The sequence below is a fragment of the Malaya genurostris genome, chromosome 2 (genome assembly GCF_030247185.1).
Source record: "Malaya genurostris strain Urasoe2022 chromosome 2, Malgen_1.1, whole genome shotgun sequence".
NCBI lineage: Eukaryota > Metazoa > Arthropoda > Insecta > Diptera > Culicidae > Malaya > Malaya genurostris.
In genome coordinates, this window is record NC_080571.1 from 296,814,281 (window position 1) to 296,833,087 (window position 18,807).

The 18,807-nt window shown below is 39.9% G+C and overlaps 1 protein-coding gene across 6 annotated transcripts in view; it reads left to right on the plus strand.

Annotated features, from left to right (window-relative positions):
- LOC131430659 (uncharacterized) overlaps positions 1-18,807 on the plus strand; it is a 367,753-nt gene that overhangs the window by 316,941 nt on the left and 32,005 nt on the right. For all 6 annotated transcript variants that reach the window (XM_058595798.1, XM_058595799.1, XM_058595800.1 and 3 more), the window contains exons 5-7: positions 11,593-12,158; positions 17,829-18,017; positions 18,113-18,309. In XM_058595798.1, coding sequence (XP_058451781.1) covers positions 11,593-12,158; positions 17,829-18,017; positions 18,113-18,309 — 952 coding nt within the window. The remainder of the gene's footprint in view (positions 1-11,592; positions 12,159-17,828; positions 18,018-18,112; positions 18,310-18,807) is intronic.

Here is an 18,807-nt window from a genome sequence, read left to right on the forward strand (position 1 = left end):
ACTGACAATGTTCGTCACAAGAAAAAAAACGTCATTCCTAGGAGTTTGATGAAATTGTCAATTTAAACATTTCCAAGGTTTTGTTCCAGAGCAACTGATCTATTTCTGTGCATTATCGCAATGCTTTTTGTATCCTTTTTTGTTTGCTCTAGTTGACGTTGTTCACAGTTGCTATTTATATTTTGACAATTTAGGTTGCTTGTTGTGGCATAGCGACACGAAACAGAATACGACTGAAATGAATCCTTGCCACGACAAATGGGACGTTCATGTTCTTCACAGCCAAGTACATAGCAGCAGCAGCAGCAGCAGCTACAGAAACTGGTGGTGAAACTGAAAATCAATATTTGCTTCACTCGCATTCAACAATCGTCACAACGGCTCTCAACTATCATCGCCATCACCACCAACATCGCCATTGCAATTGACACGATAGAAAGCCAGGAAGCTGAATGGAATTATACGAGTCCTGTAATTGAAAGTCATTGGTCATTCCAAACGCAACACGCTCTGTGTAGCCGAATCCAAAAATCTCATGTTATCGAACATTGGTCCTCAGGGATTTTCGCGAAAAAAAAAGTTCGATATGTTCAACGCACGATCCTGCGGATGACTTCACTCGTTGACCTAGCAAAGTTATTGAATTTTCGACTGGATGACCAGAAGACTGAACTGGAAAGTGCTAGAGGCGTTAATTATTCTATTTGCTACCAGTTGAATGTGTGCACCGTGCTTTTTAGCACCGTGATTCGCGCATTGATGCGAACTGTCAGAATCAACCTTGAACTACTTCAAGAGTTTCCACTGGTTCGGGTTGGGCGACGGGGTGTTGAAGTTGATGAGCGGTGAGGGTGGCTACACCGTGAGAGATGATGATGATGGATGGAGAGAATGCGCACCAGTGTGTCACCTGCGGGTTTCGGAATCTGTAGCAGAAACAGAAGTGGCACTCAGTCAGTCAGTCTGGTTCTGCGGTGTGTTTCGACTGTTTACCCGCCTAGTCAAGTGAATAAATTATTCAACTGCGTTTGACAAGCTTTGAATGAAGGACGAAAATGGATGGTGGCAACAGCAGGAGTCAAGGGCAAGTGTGTTTGGTGGGGATCGTAAATTTTAATTTTTGAATATCGGATTGTTTATCTCAACATCGAATTGGATTGAAGTGACTGTACGTGCTTCTCGGGCGGCGAAAATTAGTTTTACGCTTTTTCGAACAACAATTTTCGTCCTGTCGCGCCACCCGTTTTTGACCTACTACTACCCGTTCGTCGGCTGACAGTTTCTTCTCTGCTTTGCACATTCTACCAGCGGGAAAGGGACTCAACTGATCCAGGTTAAGCCAAAATAAGCTTCCACCAGATGAGCATCGCATCGCCAGTGGCATCGAGGGACGACGGGTTGTGTTTTTGCAGCTGTGTAACATCATCCTTACAGACGAATGAAGAGAAGGATACGACCACGAAGAATAGGGATGCGACGGCATCGTTTCGGCTTCTTTATGTAATGATGCTGACTGCTGATGGTGATTCCTGCAGGCTTGTATGGGATTGTAGGTTTGCTGTTTCCTTTTTGGGGTAGGTAAAGAATAACACTCACATAGACGAACGTAGGTCCGGTCCGGTCCAGTCAGGATGAAATAGAAGAAAGGTAATCGGGTCATGATAGCAGCAGCACAGTGGGCAATTATGTTCTTCAGTGGATTATTTCATTCGATTAGCTACGGTGAGGTAGAACCTATATCTATTTAGTGTCATGTGATTCCTAAGATTCCTTCCAATTAATAACCAAATTTCTAATTAAAAACCAATCGGCAATCTTACGTATGCCACATATTCGTATCCAAAATATCACAAGATGAAGCCACCGTACGTTGAATGAGCAAAGCTTTTGTGATTGGTTTCTTTTACTAATGAAACAGGCAGGTAGAACTACTTGAGGTGTTGAGTGAAATGACTCATGTCTGTCTGCTGATTAGTGCTAAACAGTCGTCACTTTTATCGGCGACGGTAGATTTTGTCTTTTCTTTTTCCACGCATTTCTTTCGAATTATTTACTGGCGTGAATAACAAATTAGTACCTACGTTGATTTATTCTTTCTTCGAAACGATTATACTAAATTCTTGAACTATATAAAAAATCGTGGTCATTTTGAGTTTTGGTAGAAGATAATTGTTTTATGCGGAAAGCTTATTTTTTATTTTTAGTTTCGTATTCGGCTATCCAGTGCCTAGCAGTGGAAATCTAGTCTATATGAGAATTACATTTTTAGCAGTAGTACAGAAACACAAAAAAAAACTTTTTTCGTTACCTCGGACGAAATGAAATGACCTAACAGTCACCCAAGCTTTCCATCGTCAATAAAACGATGTACCTGAAAAGGTATGAGCAAGAATGTCCTGAAGAATATGTATCATCTTTCTTAACAGTTTACATAGTCTATTTTGGTCAGATATGTTTTGTATTTCAGGTGTTACTGTTGAAAGGAGAAATGTAGGAATACGCGTAAGTGATTTTGCTTACGGACCCGCCTGATCCACTAATGCGGCGGACGATAATTGCATTTTTTGTCGTGAATACGACTTACTTTACTATGGGGTGCCTTTTCAAAATTAGCCATATGGAAGAATGGCCAGAACATTATCGTGAATATCTCCACTTGTATTAATGACACCAACATAATTCTTTCACTATTTCATTGAAAATATGATCAGGAATTTAGGATAATATTTTGAACAGTGTGAGATAACCACAAACAACTCAAAAATTAAGTTTTCTGAAAATTTTAAAACAACGCGGAAAACTCTTTACTTTCGTTTGGGTTTTTCGCGCTAGGACCACAATTTAGAGGTAGTCAGGTACATATCTTCAACTGAACGTTATAAAAGGGGAATCGTGGTCGAATCGATCATTTCTTTTTATGCGTTGGATGGAAGCAGACGTCGGGACGAGAAGACGCATTCAAACAGCGGCATCGGAGAGCGCGCACCTTCTGCGTGGTTAAAAATCTCAAACGCTCAGGTCGTAGTTCTCATTTGCTTCCGGTCGTCAAGGCGAGTAGACGCATTAAACCAGTTTCGCATCATTTGGCCCTGCGAACGAATGTGTCGGTTTGTACGCAAAACTAGTTTCAATTCAAGCAAGAACGATTGCATCAGCTGCTGGTCGTTTGCATTGGAGAGAAAGAAAACAAGAAACGAAAAGTGGACAACATTATATAAAATCAGCCGTTCTAATGGCTCTAAATGTTATCTAAAGAACCATTAAGATTACTTCTTTGCAAATCGAAGGTAGAAATCATCAGTTTAGTGAAAATCCAAAATAATTTGATTTGCTTCGTGCACTTTTCGCTGTGCAAAAATCGTTCGAGATAAATGTTCCGTACTGTGCTAAATATCGTACACGGAAAGAAATCCGTTACTACTGTTATGATTAGAAAATCATGAAACCAATCATTTTAACTTATCATGAGGAATAACTCTTCTCCCATGAAAATGAATCATGGTTAGAAAATGAGTTACTTGAAGAATGCATTTCTTTCAAAGCTCGTAACTCTAATTTTCTACCCGGATATCACTTTGAACCCTCTGTCTGAAGTAATGTGATAGTTATTTAATAATTGTGTTGTTCTACCCATCGGCTGATAGAGAATTAAACATCACATAAAAATAAAGATAATGAACCGAAAATTGACATAATAAGAGACTAAGCACGGCTACGCTTTTCATTTGACAAACATCAATGTTACATTTTGTTCGTATGTATTCTTACATATTTGATGTGATCGTGTGACTTGAAGAAGTTCGGTCCGGAATATTGTCCTCTCCAGGAATCCTACCTTGAGGTCTCGGATAACGTTTTTTTTTGCTTGATTCGTTTTTGATTTTTGCTCGATTCAATGCAATGCTGATTTAACAAGCCAGTTGGCGTATGTTCGAGCCTCGACCTGGAAGGATTCTTACTGATAGTAGGATCGTAGCACCAACCAGGCAATGGTTCTTAACACTATGAATCGGCTGCGAATTCTGTTGAAACAGAAGGTCAAATTCCACAAAAGAAATGCCTTTACTTTAGCTTGATTTTTGACGAATAATCATGCAAAAGTGAATAAAAATAATTTCCGTGCGTGATCGTTCTTATAGTTTTCTAAAAATTTATAGAACATTTCATTCAGATCCGACTTCCGGTTCCGTAACTAAAGTGTGATAAGTGTAAAATTACCAATTTCATTAGAAAATTAAAAAATTAAAACTGTGTAACTCATTTTTCTCGTAAATGGTCTGATCTGAGATTCAAATGAAATCTAAGAATCATCTAAGATTCAAATGAAAAGTTTTAAGATTCTATAAAATATCTTGTTTTTCAGTCAGATCCAACTTCCGGTTTCGGAGATACAGGGTGATTAGTATAAAAATGTCTATTTCACATAAATTAATCAGGTTTATCGGGTTAGCAGATTTGGATAGTCGATAACCAAATAAACTTATTTCATTTTTGGTTGTATTCAGTTTTCGCTTCGTAAGGCACCCGAAAATTAAATTCGTACTACGATTTTTCAAAGATGTTTACTCTGATTTTCAAAAATTTTGAAACAAATGTAAACTATACAGCTACTCAGGTGAATTTGTCTGATTTCGGCTACACCGATTTTCGAATTCCGGTTTCAGTATCGAATCGTTTCTCAAAGTTCAATCGTTTTCTCAAAAAAGTCAAATTGAATTTCAGAAACAAAAATTAAATATTAAATAAACTTATAGTACAAAATTAATTAATTTTATCAAATTCTGACTTCCGATTCTGGAATTACAGGATAATGAATTTTTAAAATTCAAACCGATATGGAAGATGACAATCCCGAAAAGCTTCAAAGTTGGACTCAAAACTATTGCAATTTATTCGCCAAGTCAATTCCTGGCCATACGAATCGGTTTGGGTTATGCTGGTTTCTGAGTACCGGCTCTGGAAGTACCTTAAATTACCCTAAACTCTAAAGTGGAAATTACTTCGACATAACTTGGAATGTTTAATTGATTACCACACTTTTAGATTCAAATTCGATCCGATTTGCAATTTCGACATTACAGAGTAATGAGTGATTAAAATCTCAAATTTGCCGCTTAAAACGACGATCATTAAAATAATGTCATGAAAAGTGAAAAACCGTAGAATATTTATGCAAACAACACATTGACAAAAAAGGTATCATCTCACTGCTAGGTGGAATAATCTCGTTTTTTTATTGTTAATTTCTTTTCGATTCGAACATACGGCAACTGACTTGTAAGACCAGCGCCCTATGCATCGAACCGCTATCCCGAGTCTATCTACCCTAACTAATTTCTTTTACAATTTGTTTTTGACTCATCAATACCTAGCAGTTTATATTGAAATATTATGCCACCTAGCAGTTTCTAAACTAGTTTACCAGGAACCCCCTTCGATTTTGGTTTTGCGGTTGTTGAAGGCCGTCTACTTGCAATTAAATTATTCATTCACATCTTCATGGGTTCCTAATATTTCAACGTATTTGTTAACCACCGAAGTCAGAGCAATCAATCAATTTGTTTGGTTCCTTCAAGTTTTATCAAATTTGAAATTACCCGAAGTACTCTTTCTAAAATTTTTTGAGGTTCCAGGAGCTATTCAAATGATCTAAAACTCTGTGTTTTTAAACATTCACACAAAAATTACGATTGGTTTAAGTAATCAGCCCAAAACATACGTTAGAGACAGGGCCGGTGAAAGAGGTGGGTACGGTGGGTAGCACTACCCACTCGAAAATTCCAAAGGTGGGTAATTACCCACCTGAAATTTCGAGCAAAAAACAATGGTAATATTAGTATTATTTATAATAATATTTTTATTGCAATTCGGATTAATGAATAAAATCAAAATTATAGAATGCTAGTTCTCAAGGTAGAGCAAGGATGTGAAGATATACCGCAGAAAGGTGAGACGTGACAAGGGTCATTTGAGCAAGCAGAATTCTTTAAATAACCTAACTTCCCCCTTCCAGTAGAAGAGCCGCGCCTAAGCATCTCATCAATGCGAATCACTCGAGTCTCTGATATACCGGAAATTACCGGTAAAGGTCTTTTACTCTTTATATTCCGAACCGGCAAAAAAGGAATGCAGTAGCAAGTAGAAAGTAACAACTTCTGGTAGCTTTGCGGATTCAATAGTAAATGGTAGAAGACCTTTATCGGAATTTTCCGACAGATGTTTAAGGTCGACTCCTCTGTTAGAAAGTGAAAGTTATGTTACTAAAAGATTTCTGCATGATCAAATGAACCTTGTTACGTATATCATCATTTCAATCATATTTCAGATAATTGGTGATCGAAACTTCAGTTAGTAACGAAAATCTTTGTCATGGTTTCCTTCAACAAATACGACAGTTTCGTATACATAAGTTCACGGTTTGCATAAGATTTCTGCATTTCAATGAGTGCGTAGAAAACAAAATTCTGTGTCGAATAGACTTGCACTCTGTGCGATTCAATACTGCCGTAGAAAAAGTTGCTAACACATCGTTCAAAAAGTCCAGGAACTAACAAGGAAAACATAATTTTGTGTGCAGGAATATTTTTTATTCATCAACATTATCATCTTCAAATGACATACAATCGTTCTAGCACTGTAATAATTTTTCAATATCATCCTTATAGAATGAATTGTCAATGGCTCAAACATCGTCTTCAGTTGCGGCGATGACTGACTTATTAAAGCCAAATATTTTGCCCTGGTGTGTCTTTTTCAGAGCAGCTGGGAGCTAGGTAATTGTGAATAAGGTGGGTGAGGAAACAGATCGCAGCCCAATTTCTTTTAATTGTTTCCTTATTTTCATTGACTTATGGCACGGTGCATTGTCTTGGTTAACGGTGATTTTTTTGTTTGTTCTTCTTATGAGGTCGTTTTCTATGACTTCGCTCTTCAAACTCATCAATAACTCAATTTAATAATCACTAATGATGGTACTTTCCAGTTCAAGATAGTCGATATTAATTATACCTCGAACATCTAAAAAACGGACGTCATAAATATTCTATCTACCTGTCACGTTTTCAGATGACTTTCCCAGTCTGAATGCTGGTATGACTCCGGATAAAAATAGTGGATCCATGTTTCGTTCACTGTTTCATACCAACGCATTCCATTTTATTGCGGCAAACTTCTGTTGATTATGAGCGAACACGGCACCCATTTGGAAAAGATATTTATTATACCCAGATTTTCGTACAAGATCGTAAAAGAACTTTTAGTTCATGTTCTAACCACCTCAGCACATCTAATCTCACGAACATTGATTTTGCGTTAATACATCACGATTATCAAAACTTGCTTACTTTTATCCGATTGACTGCTTCATTTGACCGTGTTCAAAATCAGAATACCACAAACCTTTATTTTTAATGGATCCTATTGGGGAAAACACTTCTCAAGCTGTTGCTGGGATCACGCGATGTTCCCTTTAAAAAGCAAAGTTTTAGTAATACACGGAATTAGTTATTTCCATTTTTCATAGATGTATTAGTAATGTCACCTATAAGTCGGTAGATTCAGTGTTCGTTGTGCTTTTGATGTTTAATTTTGACCCACACTCTAAAAAATTTTGAAATTTACAGGTGACTTAATTCCTTATACGATGTAATTCATAAAGACCTAATTTGTCAAATGACGGAAAATTTAATTTGTAATGACCTAATGTTAGAATAGCTTGAATTTTACTGGTTTCGACTGTAACTTGCATTATGCTAGCAGGTGCGACTGTATGAATTTAAATGTACCTTTTACCAACCAAGCAGATGTATGCTTCTGTGGCTCAGTCGATTAACAGACGTACTTGCGTTGCGATCCAATGGTTCTCGGTTCAAGTCGCGGTGGTCGTTATCAGTATTCTTTTTTTTTTATTTCAACGAATTTCATGCATGGAGTTTTAGACACAATATTAAATGTTCTTCGACGTAAAATTGCGTGAACTGCGACGCTCCATTTATGTGCATCTAATAAGATGTAAAATCACAGGGTTTTTTTTTAGTGTGCATGTTCTGGTTGGTACTTTCGTAAAATGAGGTTAGTTTGACATCACAAACGTTATTTTCGGGTCAGTCGCGGGACTTTTTAATCAATGTGTTATGCACATCAGTGGTTAGACTATTTATGGATTTGGTTTTTGTGCCGTTCGACTCGCGCGAGACACATTTTGATCGGAAATCGGTTGTTTCTTCGTATTCGAGGAAATGCAGGATGACCTCGATGATAATGATGAACGAGTTCAGCACTTTCCATCAACAACCTCAACAAACTAAACGATTTTAAATTTTTTTAAAACTTAATACCGAAAACTCTTCAAACTTCTTATTTACGCGCCCTGGTTAGAGATGACGTCTATCGTCCAACAGCTGCCCGCTGATGGTAGCGAAAGATGAAGAAAAAGGCTTACATACACATCTGTTAACGATCGTCGTTTGACCAAATGCAACCGAATTTATATGATTCAATTCAGCTTGATCAAACGCAACAATAGCAATTGCTTTGACCAGGTTGCTCAGCTCGCGCTTGTGTCGAATGTTTCTCGCATCGAATTAGTGATTCGTTCGGCCTTTTCACTCTGATTGAAGCTAACAAATAAAAATTAATTCAAACCGAGGTGGTAATTTTGTTCGAGTTGGACTCGAATCATTCATATATGAAGCAGGCGGCCGACGTCGAAACTTTCGTTTGCCTGGTTATCTCAAATGAAAACAAAATCCTTCGCTGCCTTCGAATCCGCATGGAAATCTCCATTTTTGTTCGAATTCTAGGTACCGAAACAACTGCCACCACCTCGAATCGGTGCTGCCGTGTGTTGTGTGTCACGGGCAGCAGAACAAAAGATCCAAATGTCTGCCCGGTTTTTTATTTTTGACGTGGATCCAAACAATCGAACTCGATATATGTTCCTTTCCCTTTCGTTCCCCGTCGGATGCCCCAGCAACTACTTTTGTTTCTTTCGATTCTCGCGTGCCTTCGTGTCTACCCGGGATACAACAATCCGGTCCGGTACTGCCTGGGAAATATTTGGCTTGGCTGGGCCTTCGAACTGCCAGTTTAATTTTTACCACGAACCGCTAAACAGTAAATATTAGTATTTGCCGGAGAGACGCTCTCTTACGCCTTATTTACAAAAAAACAAAGTGCTGTGCACCAAAACTAGATAAGGATAAGCCGTGCCGAAATAATTATCAGTTGCGTGCTCCCGAAACCGCGTGGTTATGTGTTTTGTATACGTGTTTTTTTTTAGTTGTTTGTATCGTTCGTGCGGTTCGTGCAGCAACAACAGCTCTAGTTAAAATTGCAACCTCACCGGTCGGTTGCAGAAATGCAGTGAAAGTTTGCATTTTTTGTTGTTGTCTGATCGTTGTTAGTGGCGTTGTAGACCAATTTCGCTAATCAGCTGCCACGGATTTTCTTTTCCTGTCTGCCGTCGTAACGGGAAGGGGCAGCAGTTAGTTCAGTCGCTACGATCACGGTTTGCACGGTGCAGAAAGGTTTTTAGCAAGCAGTTCAACGGTCCAATCGACTGTGGGCGCACACACCTGTAAGGTTTTGCTAAGGACAATGGAGACTGTCGGAATTCCAAGTGTGGTGGACTACGAAGAACCCAGTATCAGCTTTCAGATCGATACGGATTCGTTCAGTGCCGAAGATTTCCATCTGTTCATAAACTCGTTAGAGCAAACCTACGTCGGCCAGCAGCAGCACCAGCAGCTGCCACTGATTGACGACGAAGATGAAGACGGAGACGACTCGGAAATGGATAGTTTATATGAACAGTTAAATTATGCCAAAGTGAATAGCCTTAGCGAATACGGTGGATCAAGTTCGGAGGGGACATCGTTCCGGACGTCTTCGAATGAATCGCTGGACAGCAGCAAGCAACCGGAACAATCGTTTCTAATCACTCGACCGAGTTTGCAAAATATTTTCACGTACTTCGACGAAGACGTGACCATTAATTTTGACGATCCCGTAGAAGAGCAAATCGTCGATGACAGCTGCAAAATTACTATTCAACCCAATCGAAAAACTCTGCTACCATCGAAACCGACGCAGAGTCCAACGTTTAAAAGGCCACTGCGTGAACTGGATAAAAACTCACTGAACGCTGAACGAACGGCGGGTGGTCAACCGCCGCCGTCGATCCCCGGACGGTTAAGTGAAAATTTGTTGAAAATTTTCGAAAGTAAAGTTCAACCCCCCAACAATGCCAACGTCGTCAAGGCTAAGGCGTCACTGAACTCACAGCCACCGCCAAGGAAGGCACCAATTATTCGCAATAAAATTGACCAGCTGTACGAAACTCGGAAGAAAGTCGATAATGAGTCGAACAATTACACGCCGAAGAAGAAGCTATCGACCGGAAAGTCCGATCCGGTCGAAACCGCCAGTGGCGGCGCCAAGGTGTCAACAGTGAAGATCGTGAATGCAACCCGAAAGGTACCGTCGTTGAATAACTTGAGCCCAAATCTCAACACGAGTTCGGTTCGATCCGTCAGTCGCGATCGTGAAAAGTGTTTTGTGCGAGACATCAACGAACTATTCTTGCACTATCGAAATCAACTCGAACCATCGTTCGATCAGCAGCAAGTGGAGCAGGTAATCCAGCACATTGAAAAGCTGGAACGTCCCAATCCAATCGAACCTATGGGTACGGAACAACCGGATCCTGTCAAGGTCGCCAGAAAAAAGTCCCCGGAGGAAACCGCTCAGCAGATTCACTTTCGGCTTCAGAATCAAACTTACCGGTTGAAGATGCGAAATCTGATCGACAGCCAGAGCTTTGTCCAAATCAGTCCCGCCATCCGGAATCAACTGTTTCACCTCGACAAAATATTCAACCGATCCAGCCTGAGCTTGATTCACATGGTGCTGTCGCTGATCCGGGAAAATGTCTTCATGGGAGATCGAGTCACCATCGATCTACAAACGACGGACTACAATCGCTTCGTCCAGATCATGGCGGACGGTTCGTACGGAATCGATTCGATGGCTACCAGCGCAATTCGGGAGAATTGTGTTGCGGTAGAAATCCTAGCGGTCGATGATAACGGCAGTGACGACACCGTCCCGACCACCAAACCCATCAAGATCGTCATCGTTTTCATAATTGAAACGAATGACGAATCATGCAGGAAAAAACGGCTGCCCAGTGCTGCACCGCACGGCAAGCAAAATCTGGACAGCGACTTTCAGATTACCGTACGAATGAGATTCGAGGTAGGCAAAACTGAACCGTCCTCGGTTAGGCAATTGTGTTTATGTTCCATTTTACGGGTTGATGGGCTGTGTTTATTTTACCCGGTGTAGTCGAGTTAACTCACTTTGTTGACGGGTGAAATTTTCTCCATTCACTGGGTTGGTTTAGCTAGTCGTTTGGATTCGATGGACCAATTTTCGTGATTTAGATTTAATCGTGCGTTGCCGATTCAATTATCTAAGCTTCCGTCAATGTGGAGCTGCTATGCGTTGAAAATGTTTAGGCGCCAATAATCTGTTGCATCAGAATTGATTGGAACAATTTGATTGATTTGTTTTCTCTCTTTCTATTTGCAGCCTCCGGAAAATGAGCTTCAGAAGTCACACGAAACGGGCACCAACCTGAGCGAGCACCAGCTGCGCGTGCAGGCCTCTCTACAGCGACTAAACATCCCCGATTGGTACAAACAGTACTCCGGCCGGGACGGGGCCAACGTTTCCGCCAACAGTGCCGGTGGACCAACGGCCACCGGTGTCCTGCGGAAACGTAACTCCGATATCGGACGATGGACCGGATTGAGCTCGAAAACCACCTCCCTCAGCTCGCTCGGATCGCATCGATCCGACCGGAGCCCGGTGATGCTGAGCCCGTCGGCCCACAGCCATCACGGGGGACAGACCGGATTCTCGCGGTGGTCCACGTCACACCTGAACTCCAACCAAACATCACCGAGTGTGTCGACGCGAGGATCGTTCACGCGCGGTGGACTCAATTCCAGTGTAGTCTCGGGATACTCGACGGCTTCCACGACGGCCGGGGCCACGGTCGGAGCAAACAGTGCGATCCGAAACTCATTCCGGCAACCGTACCTGGGATGGAGGAGCCAGGAGAAACTGTCGCAACCGAGAACACCGGCCGAAAGGTTAGTATGAGATTTATCCAGTAATAATACCATGAAAAAATGATATACACAGGGTGGCAAGTGAAAAGGAAAACCGAGTAAAAGTCGAGAAATTAGTTTCACCGGAAAAAAGTCTTTTTTCCGAGTCTTATCAAAAATAGCTCAGAAAAATGAAGGTTTTTGTGTTCTTTCACAATTATTACACACAATCAAACTGAAGCGGATTTTCTTCAGTGCATTGCAAAATTGATTTTATTCAGTGGCAAACTTGAAAAACTTTACAAAACTGACATAATTTGTAGTTCATTTAGTACTCCCAAACCCTCAAAATACAACGAAATCGATTATATGAAATTCGTTGATTTTTCATGAACAGCATGGAAAGCTTTTCCAAAAATGTGTCAGAATGTAATCCTTACAGCCATAAAAAGGTTTATTCGGGAAAAAAAATTACCATATCATCGCATTATTTTTCCAAAGAATTGTGAAAGATCACAAATACACTCATTTTTCAGAGTTATTTTTGATAACACTCGAAAAATCCTACGAACTTTTTTAGACATTTTCACCCTACAGATAGATAAAAGTTTTTCAAAGGTCTGTACGTTTTTTGTTATGAACATTTTTCAAATTTTCTATCGAAATTTTCCTAAAACCATCCGCGCTCACGGTACTTGAACGATGGCCTTATACTATGTTCACACTGACCGAAAATAACATGCTTTAACGACAGTAATATAAAGTTAAAACCGCACTGTTCACACTATAAAAATGGTTGTACCTATCTGCGTTGCCAGGTCATTTTTCCAAAAATCTGTATTCGGCGCAAAAATCTATTTGTATCATATCGGTATCAATATCTCTTCTACATAAGTAGTAGAAAATGTCACCAAGAGGTGAGCGAAAAAAAAAGTTCCCACAACAACCTTTTCCATATCTATTCAAGCTAAAAAACAAAATCGGTATTTATCTGTGTGATCCCTGAATTATCGGTATTTTGGGAGTACATATCTGTACTGTGGTATAGAGGTCAAAAATCTGTATAAATACCGAGAAATCGGTATACCTGGCAACGTTGGTACCAGTTTTCAGTTTTATTTTATTATGATTACATGGCTACTTTGATGGAAAACTGCTGTTGTTGAAAAGCTTGTCAATTGACATAGTCGAAAAGCGACGGAAAATGCTAGCAGGGTTGTGCTTTACTGACAATTATACCATGTTATTTCGGGAAAACATGTTTTAATGTGACGTTTTTGAGTATGAAATAACGCAAAAGTAAAACATGTTATTTCGCTTAAAACATGAAATCAGAGTTAAAACTTGTTTTAACTCATAGTGTGAACATAGTATTAAGTCAATCAGAAAGTATCACAGCTTCCTTAGTTGTTATCGATAGCAGCATAATGAAAGCTCATAATGAAAAATAAGGATAATTTGGATGCTTCTGCAGGATTTGTATTATGTTAGAAAACATGTATACAAATTACATTTGCAAAATTGTTAGCAAAGTTTTCTCTGAAAAATTTGTAATAAAATTATTTAGAATCATTAGGAGCCTTCATGTTTTTATTTTGTTAATGATTGCCATTATTTCATTATAATTAGTCTCAGTAATGTCATCTTGAGACAATACTTGTGTTCTGCTCATATTTGTGTGAGATTTCAATAGAAGTGTTTGATTTCTTCTTTAAAGCTGGTTTCTGAGAACTAGTTTAGAACCTTAGTAAGGTTTAGAATACGATTTGATTTGTTCAGTGAATCTAATATTATTTTTTCAACTATGGACTCCATAGCAGGATCACAAAAATGTTGATATTGTTGGCAACAAAGGAGGCCGTTGATGATAGGAGAATCAAATTTGGTTTGAGTTGTTGGAACTGATAGACTCCTAAAGACTGTCCCAGAAAGTATGGACGCATTTTGTTTTCACTGTAAATAATTCACAAGTGTTAGATATTCAAATTTTATTCGATATACTGATAATATTAGACTACAACAACAGAATATTATTCTAAACATTTGCTACTTAGTCATTGTAGACTAGCTGGCGCACCTTCTTGCGAACGTTCCTCATTAAATTCCGTACAGACTTCTTGGCGACAAGTTTTGACACATTTTTCCAATCTTTTTCGAACTGTTGAATGGTTTCGGCTGCCGAAACATGTTTCCTAAGATGTGCCTTCGTTAATACCCAAAATTCCTCAATTGGTCGAAGTTGTGGGAAATTTGGTGGATTCATGACTTTTGGGACGAAAGTGACATTTTTGATAGTATACCATTCTACCGTTGATTTCGAGTAGTGGCAAGAAGCAAGATCTGGCCAGAAGACAACAGAATCCTTGTGGCTTCGAATCATGGGTAGAAGTCGTTTTTGTAAACATTCATTGATGTATATTTCGCTGTTCATTGAAGCAGTGGTGATGAAAGGTTTCGAAATCTTACCGCAGCTACAAATTGCTTGCCAGACCATAGCTTTCTTACCAAATTTTTCGACTTAATTCGATGTCTCGGACTGGTTTAACACTTGCCCTTCTAGCACCGTATAATATTGTGGTCCCGGCAAGGATTTGTAATCGAGTTTCACGTAGGTTTCGTCGTCCATGATTATGCAGTTCAAATTTCCAGCAAGAATCGTATTGTACAGCTTTCGAACCCTCGGCCTGATCGATTCTTCTTGTTTCTGACTACGTTTTGGTTGTTTCTGCTTCTTATAGGTTCGAAGATTCAAACGTTCTTTAGCACGAAGAACATTTGACTTCGAAGTGCCCACTTTTTTGGCCACATCCCAAACTGAAACCTTCTTCTTTTGCTCGAACGCCTTCAGTATACGTTTATCCAACTGAGGGTTAGGAGAACCCTTTTTTCGACCCGTTTTCGGTTTATCCTCAAAGGTGTTATCCTCACCGAACTTCCTGATTGCATTTTGCACGGCTTTTTCACTTACTCCTTCCATTTTTGCTATCTTTCTCAGTGACAGTCCGCGTTCTGTGCACCATTTGTACACAATTTTTCGACGTTGTTCTGCTGAAAGTCCACGCATTTCGAAACAAACTAATGAAAACGAATAAACAACTGCACAAGTGTTTAGAGAAGAGTGTAAACAACAGGACGCAGCCATAAAAATTGACCGATTCTGAACCATTGCGAAATGGCAGCGGTTTTTGGTTGCGTCCATTTCTGGTTGCTCAATTTTCTCGTTAATCGCTGATCCGATTTCAACAAGGTTAGGCTAGTTTCGAAAGTACTACTGGTTTAATAAACCGGTTTGAAGTTAAAATGGCTGTCACTTACGATTCCGCTCTAATATAATGATATAAGTGACTTAAACGACCAATCTCATTACCGCTCAATTTTCTCGGATATGGATAAACCGATTTCAAAAATTTAAGGCTCGTTCGGGACTACAACTGGATTTTGGATCGAGTTCGAAGATCATATGACTGACACTTCAAGGTTCAGGAGATATAATCGTACAAGTGACGTAGCCGACAAATCAATTTTCAACGTTCAATTATATTATTGATTTTAATAACAAAAAGGCAAACAATGTTTTAATGAGACTGTGTCTATGCCAAGAGAAAGGCATCATCACACCACTAGGGTTTTTAGGTTTCTCTCTTACTCCTTCAATTTTTACTATCTATATTAGAGACAGTCCTGGTTCTGTGCATTATTTGGGCACAAAATTTTGACATTGTTTTGCTTAAAGACCACGCATCTTGAAACAAGCTGAATGCTACAAAGAAATATCCTTCCTAATCCATTAGTGGCGTGATAATGCCTCTCTCTTGTCGTTTAAATAGTAATATTAAAACATTTGTAAGATTATATCAGGTGTACAACTTTGCTTCCGCCGTTTTCCGATAGGTGGCTGTACCGGCTGAGGCTGGTCAAAATACATAGATGATAATGCCTTTAAAGTGAGTGTGTAGAGTGCCTAACGAATTGTCATCGCCGTTTCAGTGACAGTTGTTCTTGTTTTCGTATTATTCACGCTCGAAAATGTCTATTTATGTGCCCAATTCTCGCCATTTGCGGGAAGTTTTAAATTTCTGTTACAGTTCGAAAAAATTCAACTGAAGCGCATCGAATCCTCTCAGAAACTTACGGTGATGCTGCACTGAGTAAAAGAACGTGTCAGGAGTGGTTTCAACGTTCTAAAAATGGTGATTTCGATGTCGAAGACAAACATGGTGGTGGAAGAGAAAAAACCTTCAAAGCTGAACAACTAGAAGCAATGCTTGATGAAGATTCGTGCCAAACCCAAGAAGAGCTTGCGGAATCGTTGGGAGTGAGTCAGCAAGCCATTTCAAAACGTCTCAAGGCCCTGGGCTTGATTTAGAAAGAAGGAAACTGGGTGCCGTACGAGTTGAAACCGAGGGACATCGAGCGCCGTCTATTTGTATGTGAGCAACTGCTTCAAAGACAAAATCGTAAGGGGTTTTTACATCGAATCGTAACCGGTGATGAAAAGTGGGTTCGATACGATGCTACTTCGTCGAATGCAAAACCGAATATTCACGGCACCAAGGTTATGATTTGTATTTGGTGGGATCAGCTCGGTGTGATTTACTACGAGCTCTTAAAATCGGGTGAAACCATCACAGGAGATCGCTACCGAACGCAACTGATGCGCCTTGGTCGTGCGCTAAAAGAAAAGCGGCCACAATATCAAGAGCGACAAGACAAAGTCATCCTCCAACACGACAATGCTCGGCCTCACGTCGCAAAAGTGTTCAAAAAGTACCTGGGAACGCTGAAATGGGAAGTCTTGCCCACCCGCCGTATTCCCCCTTCTGACTTCCACCTATTTCGTTCGATGGCACACGGCCTGGCAGATCAACACTTTCAATCATTCGAAAAATGGATTGCTTCATGGACTCCTTTCTTTTTTAACCCGGAATCCGGAAATTGCCGAAAGATGGGGGAAAGTTGTCGCTAGCGACGGACAATACATCTCTCGAACCGGAAATGTTCGTCATAACCGTTTCGAATTTGATTGACATTGTTAGCTTTCAAATAGGCCTAAGTTCATCGAAACTCGTTGAGTTATCTTCAATGAAATTCAGCTGACGAAAAATGTGCGGTGAGTCGGTTACGTCACTTATACTATTATATCTTGAAAACCAGAAGTGACAACCATTTGATTTTCGAACTTCATCAAAAATTCAGTAGTAGCGAAAACGAGTTCAAACGAGCCTAGACTTATTGAAAGCGGCAAAGCTATCTCTAAGAAGAAAATCGAGTGGTAAAGAAACAATGCGCTTTGTCGATTACGTCACTTATACAATTATATCTCCGGAACCAGAAGTGACATATGCTGTAATGAGTAATCTATCAGCCGAATCATGTGGCGTTTCTTCGTTGTATCTAGCGAACATCTCCATGTAGTTCGTTTCAACCGTAATTAGATTTTATAAGATGAGTTAAAACCCAAACTAAAGGTTTTAAGTACAATAAGTTCGTGTTAGACATATACCGGAGATTTGTTTACAGCTTCATTGACACATATTAGAATTATAATGAACATGTAAACAAACCACCGTCGGCCGTCAAATGATATTCATTCAGCAAATTTTGTCAATTTCGTGTAAAACCTAATGAAGTTTTCCGAAAACTTGAGATCAGCTCCGACGAAAAAACTATCATCTGTATTCACTGAAACTAATGACACTTCCCTACTTCTAGGCTCGCATCGTCCCTTCTATCGCAGCAAAAAGTTAAGGAACAACAGCAACGGAATCAGCAGAAAACAGAACCAGTAGTGACACCGGAGATCCAATCATCCATCAAGGAGGTCACCTCAGCGATTGTACATTATGTAAACGACCAAACCAACCGACACTCCCGCAGCAGATCCACTAGTCCAAGCCAAAGGTCTGACAAAGCCTTCCGCAGTCGGCGGATACGACCGCCTGAATGAATTCCATTTCCAAAACTCGATTACAATTTGGTTCATTTTTCGATTTTAGATGTTGGCTAGAAAGCTCATTCGTCGGCACCAGACCGCTTGACTCGCCGCAAACGCCAATAATTGACAGCAATAGCAACTCGGCGGCGGTCGCCCTCGGTAGCAGTGGCCATCCACAGACCCAGCACCAGTCGAACGCCGTCAGTGTGGTGGCCGGTGATCACTACCGGTACAACGCCGGACGGATGAATGGCGTCGGTGAGTCAACACTAATCTAATGCTTCACTATCGCAGCGTTCTCTTTGTTAGATCGTTTCTCGTTTTCTACTTGGATTTTTGATTTAGGCTTATTTTTTATTTCTTGATTGAGCTAAAACACACACACAAACACACTCTCTTGTTGTTACTGTTTAGACCATGGTTTCTTGAGTTTAGTTTTAGTTTTACGTTTACGAATTGTATCGTATCGTTTATACATAAATTTTTTTTCTTGGGTAGCTAATTTAAGACAGACAAGAACAGACGGAGGGAGAAAGCTATCAGATAATCACAATCTTTATTTTTTTTGTGTAGTTTAAGTTTAGTTTGTATTTGTTTTAGTTCGACAATTAGTTTGTTCGGCTTTTTTGATCAGTCACCAAACACTTCGATCGAGCAGTCAAAAATTTTAATTGACGCGAGTACTTCGTATCAGTACAATTCCAAGTCTGTTTCCTTTGTAACGACACACTTTTGTTGAAACGAACTTTTGCCACA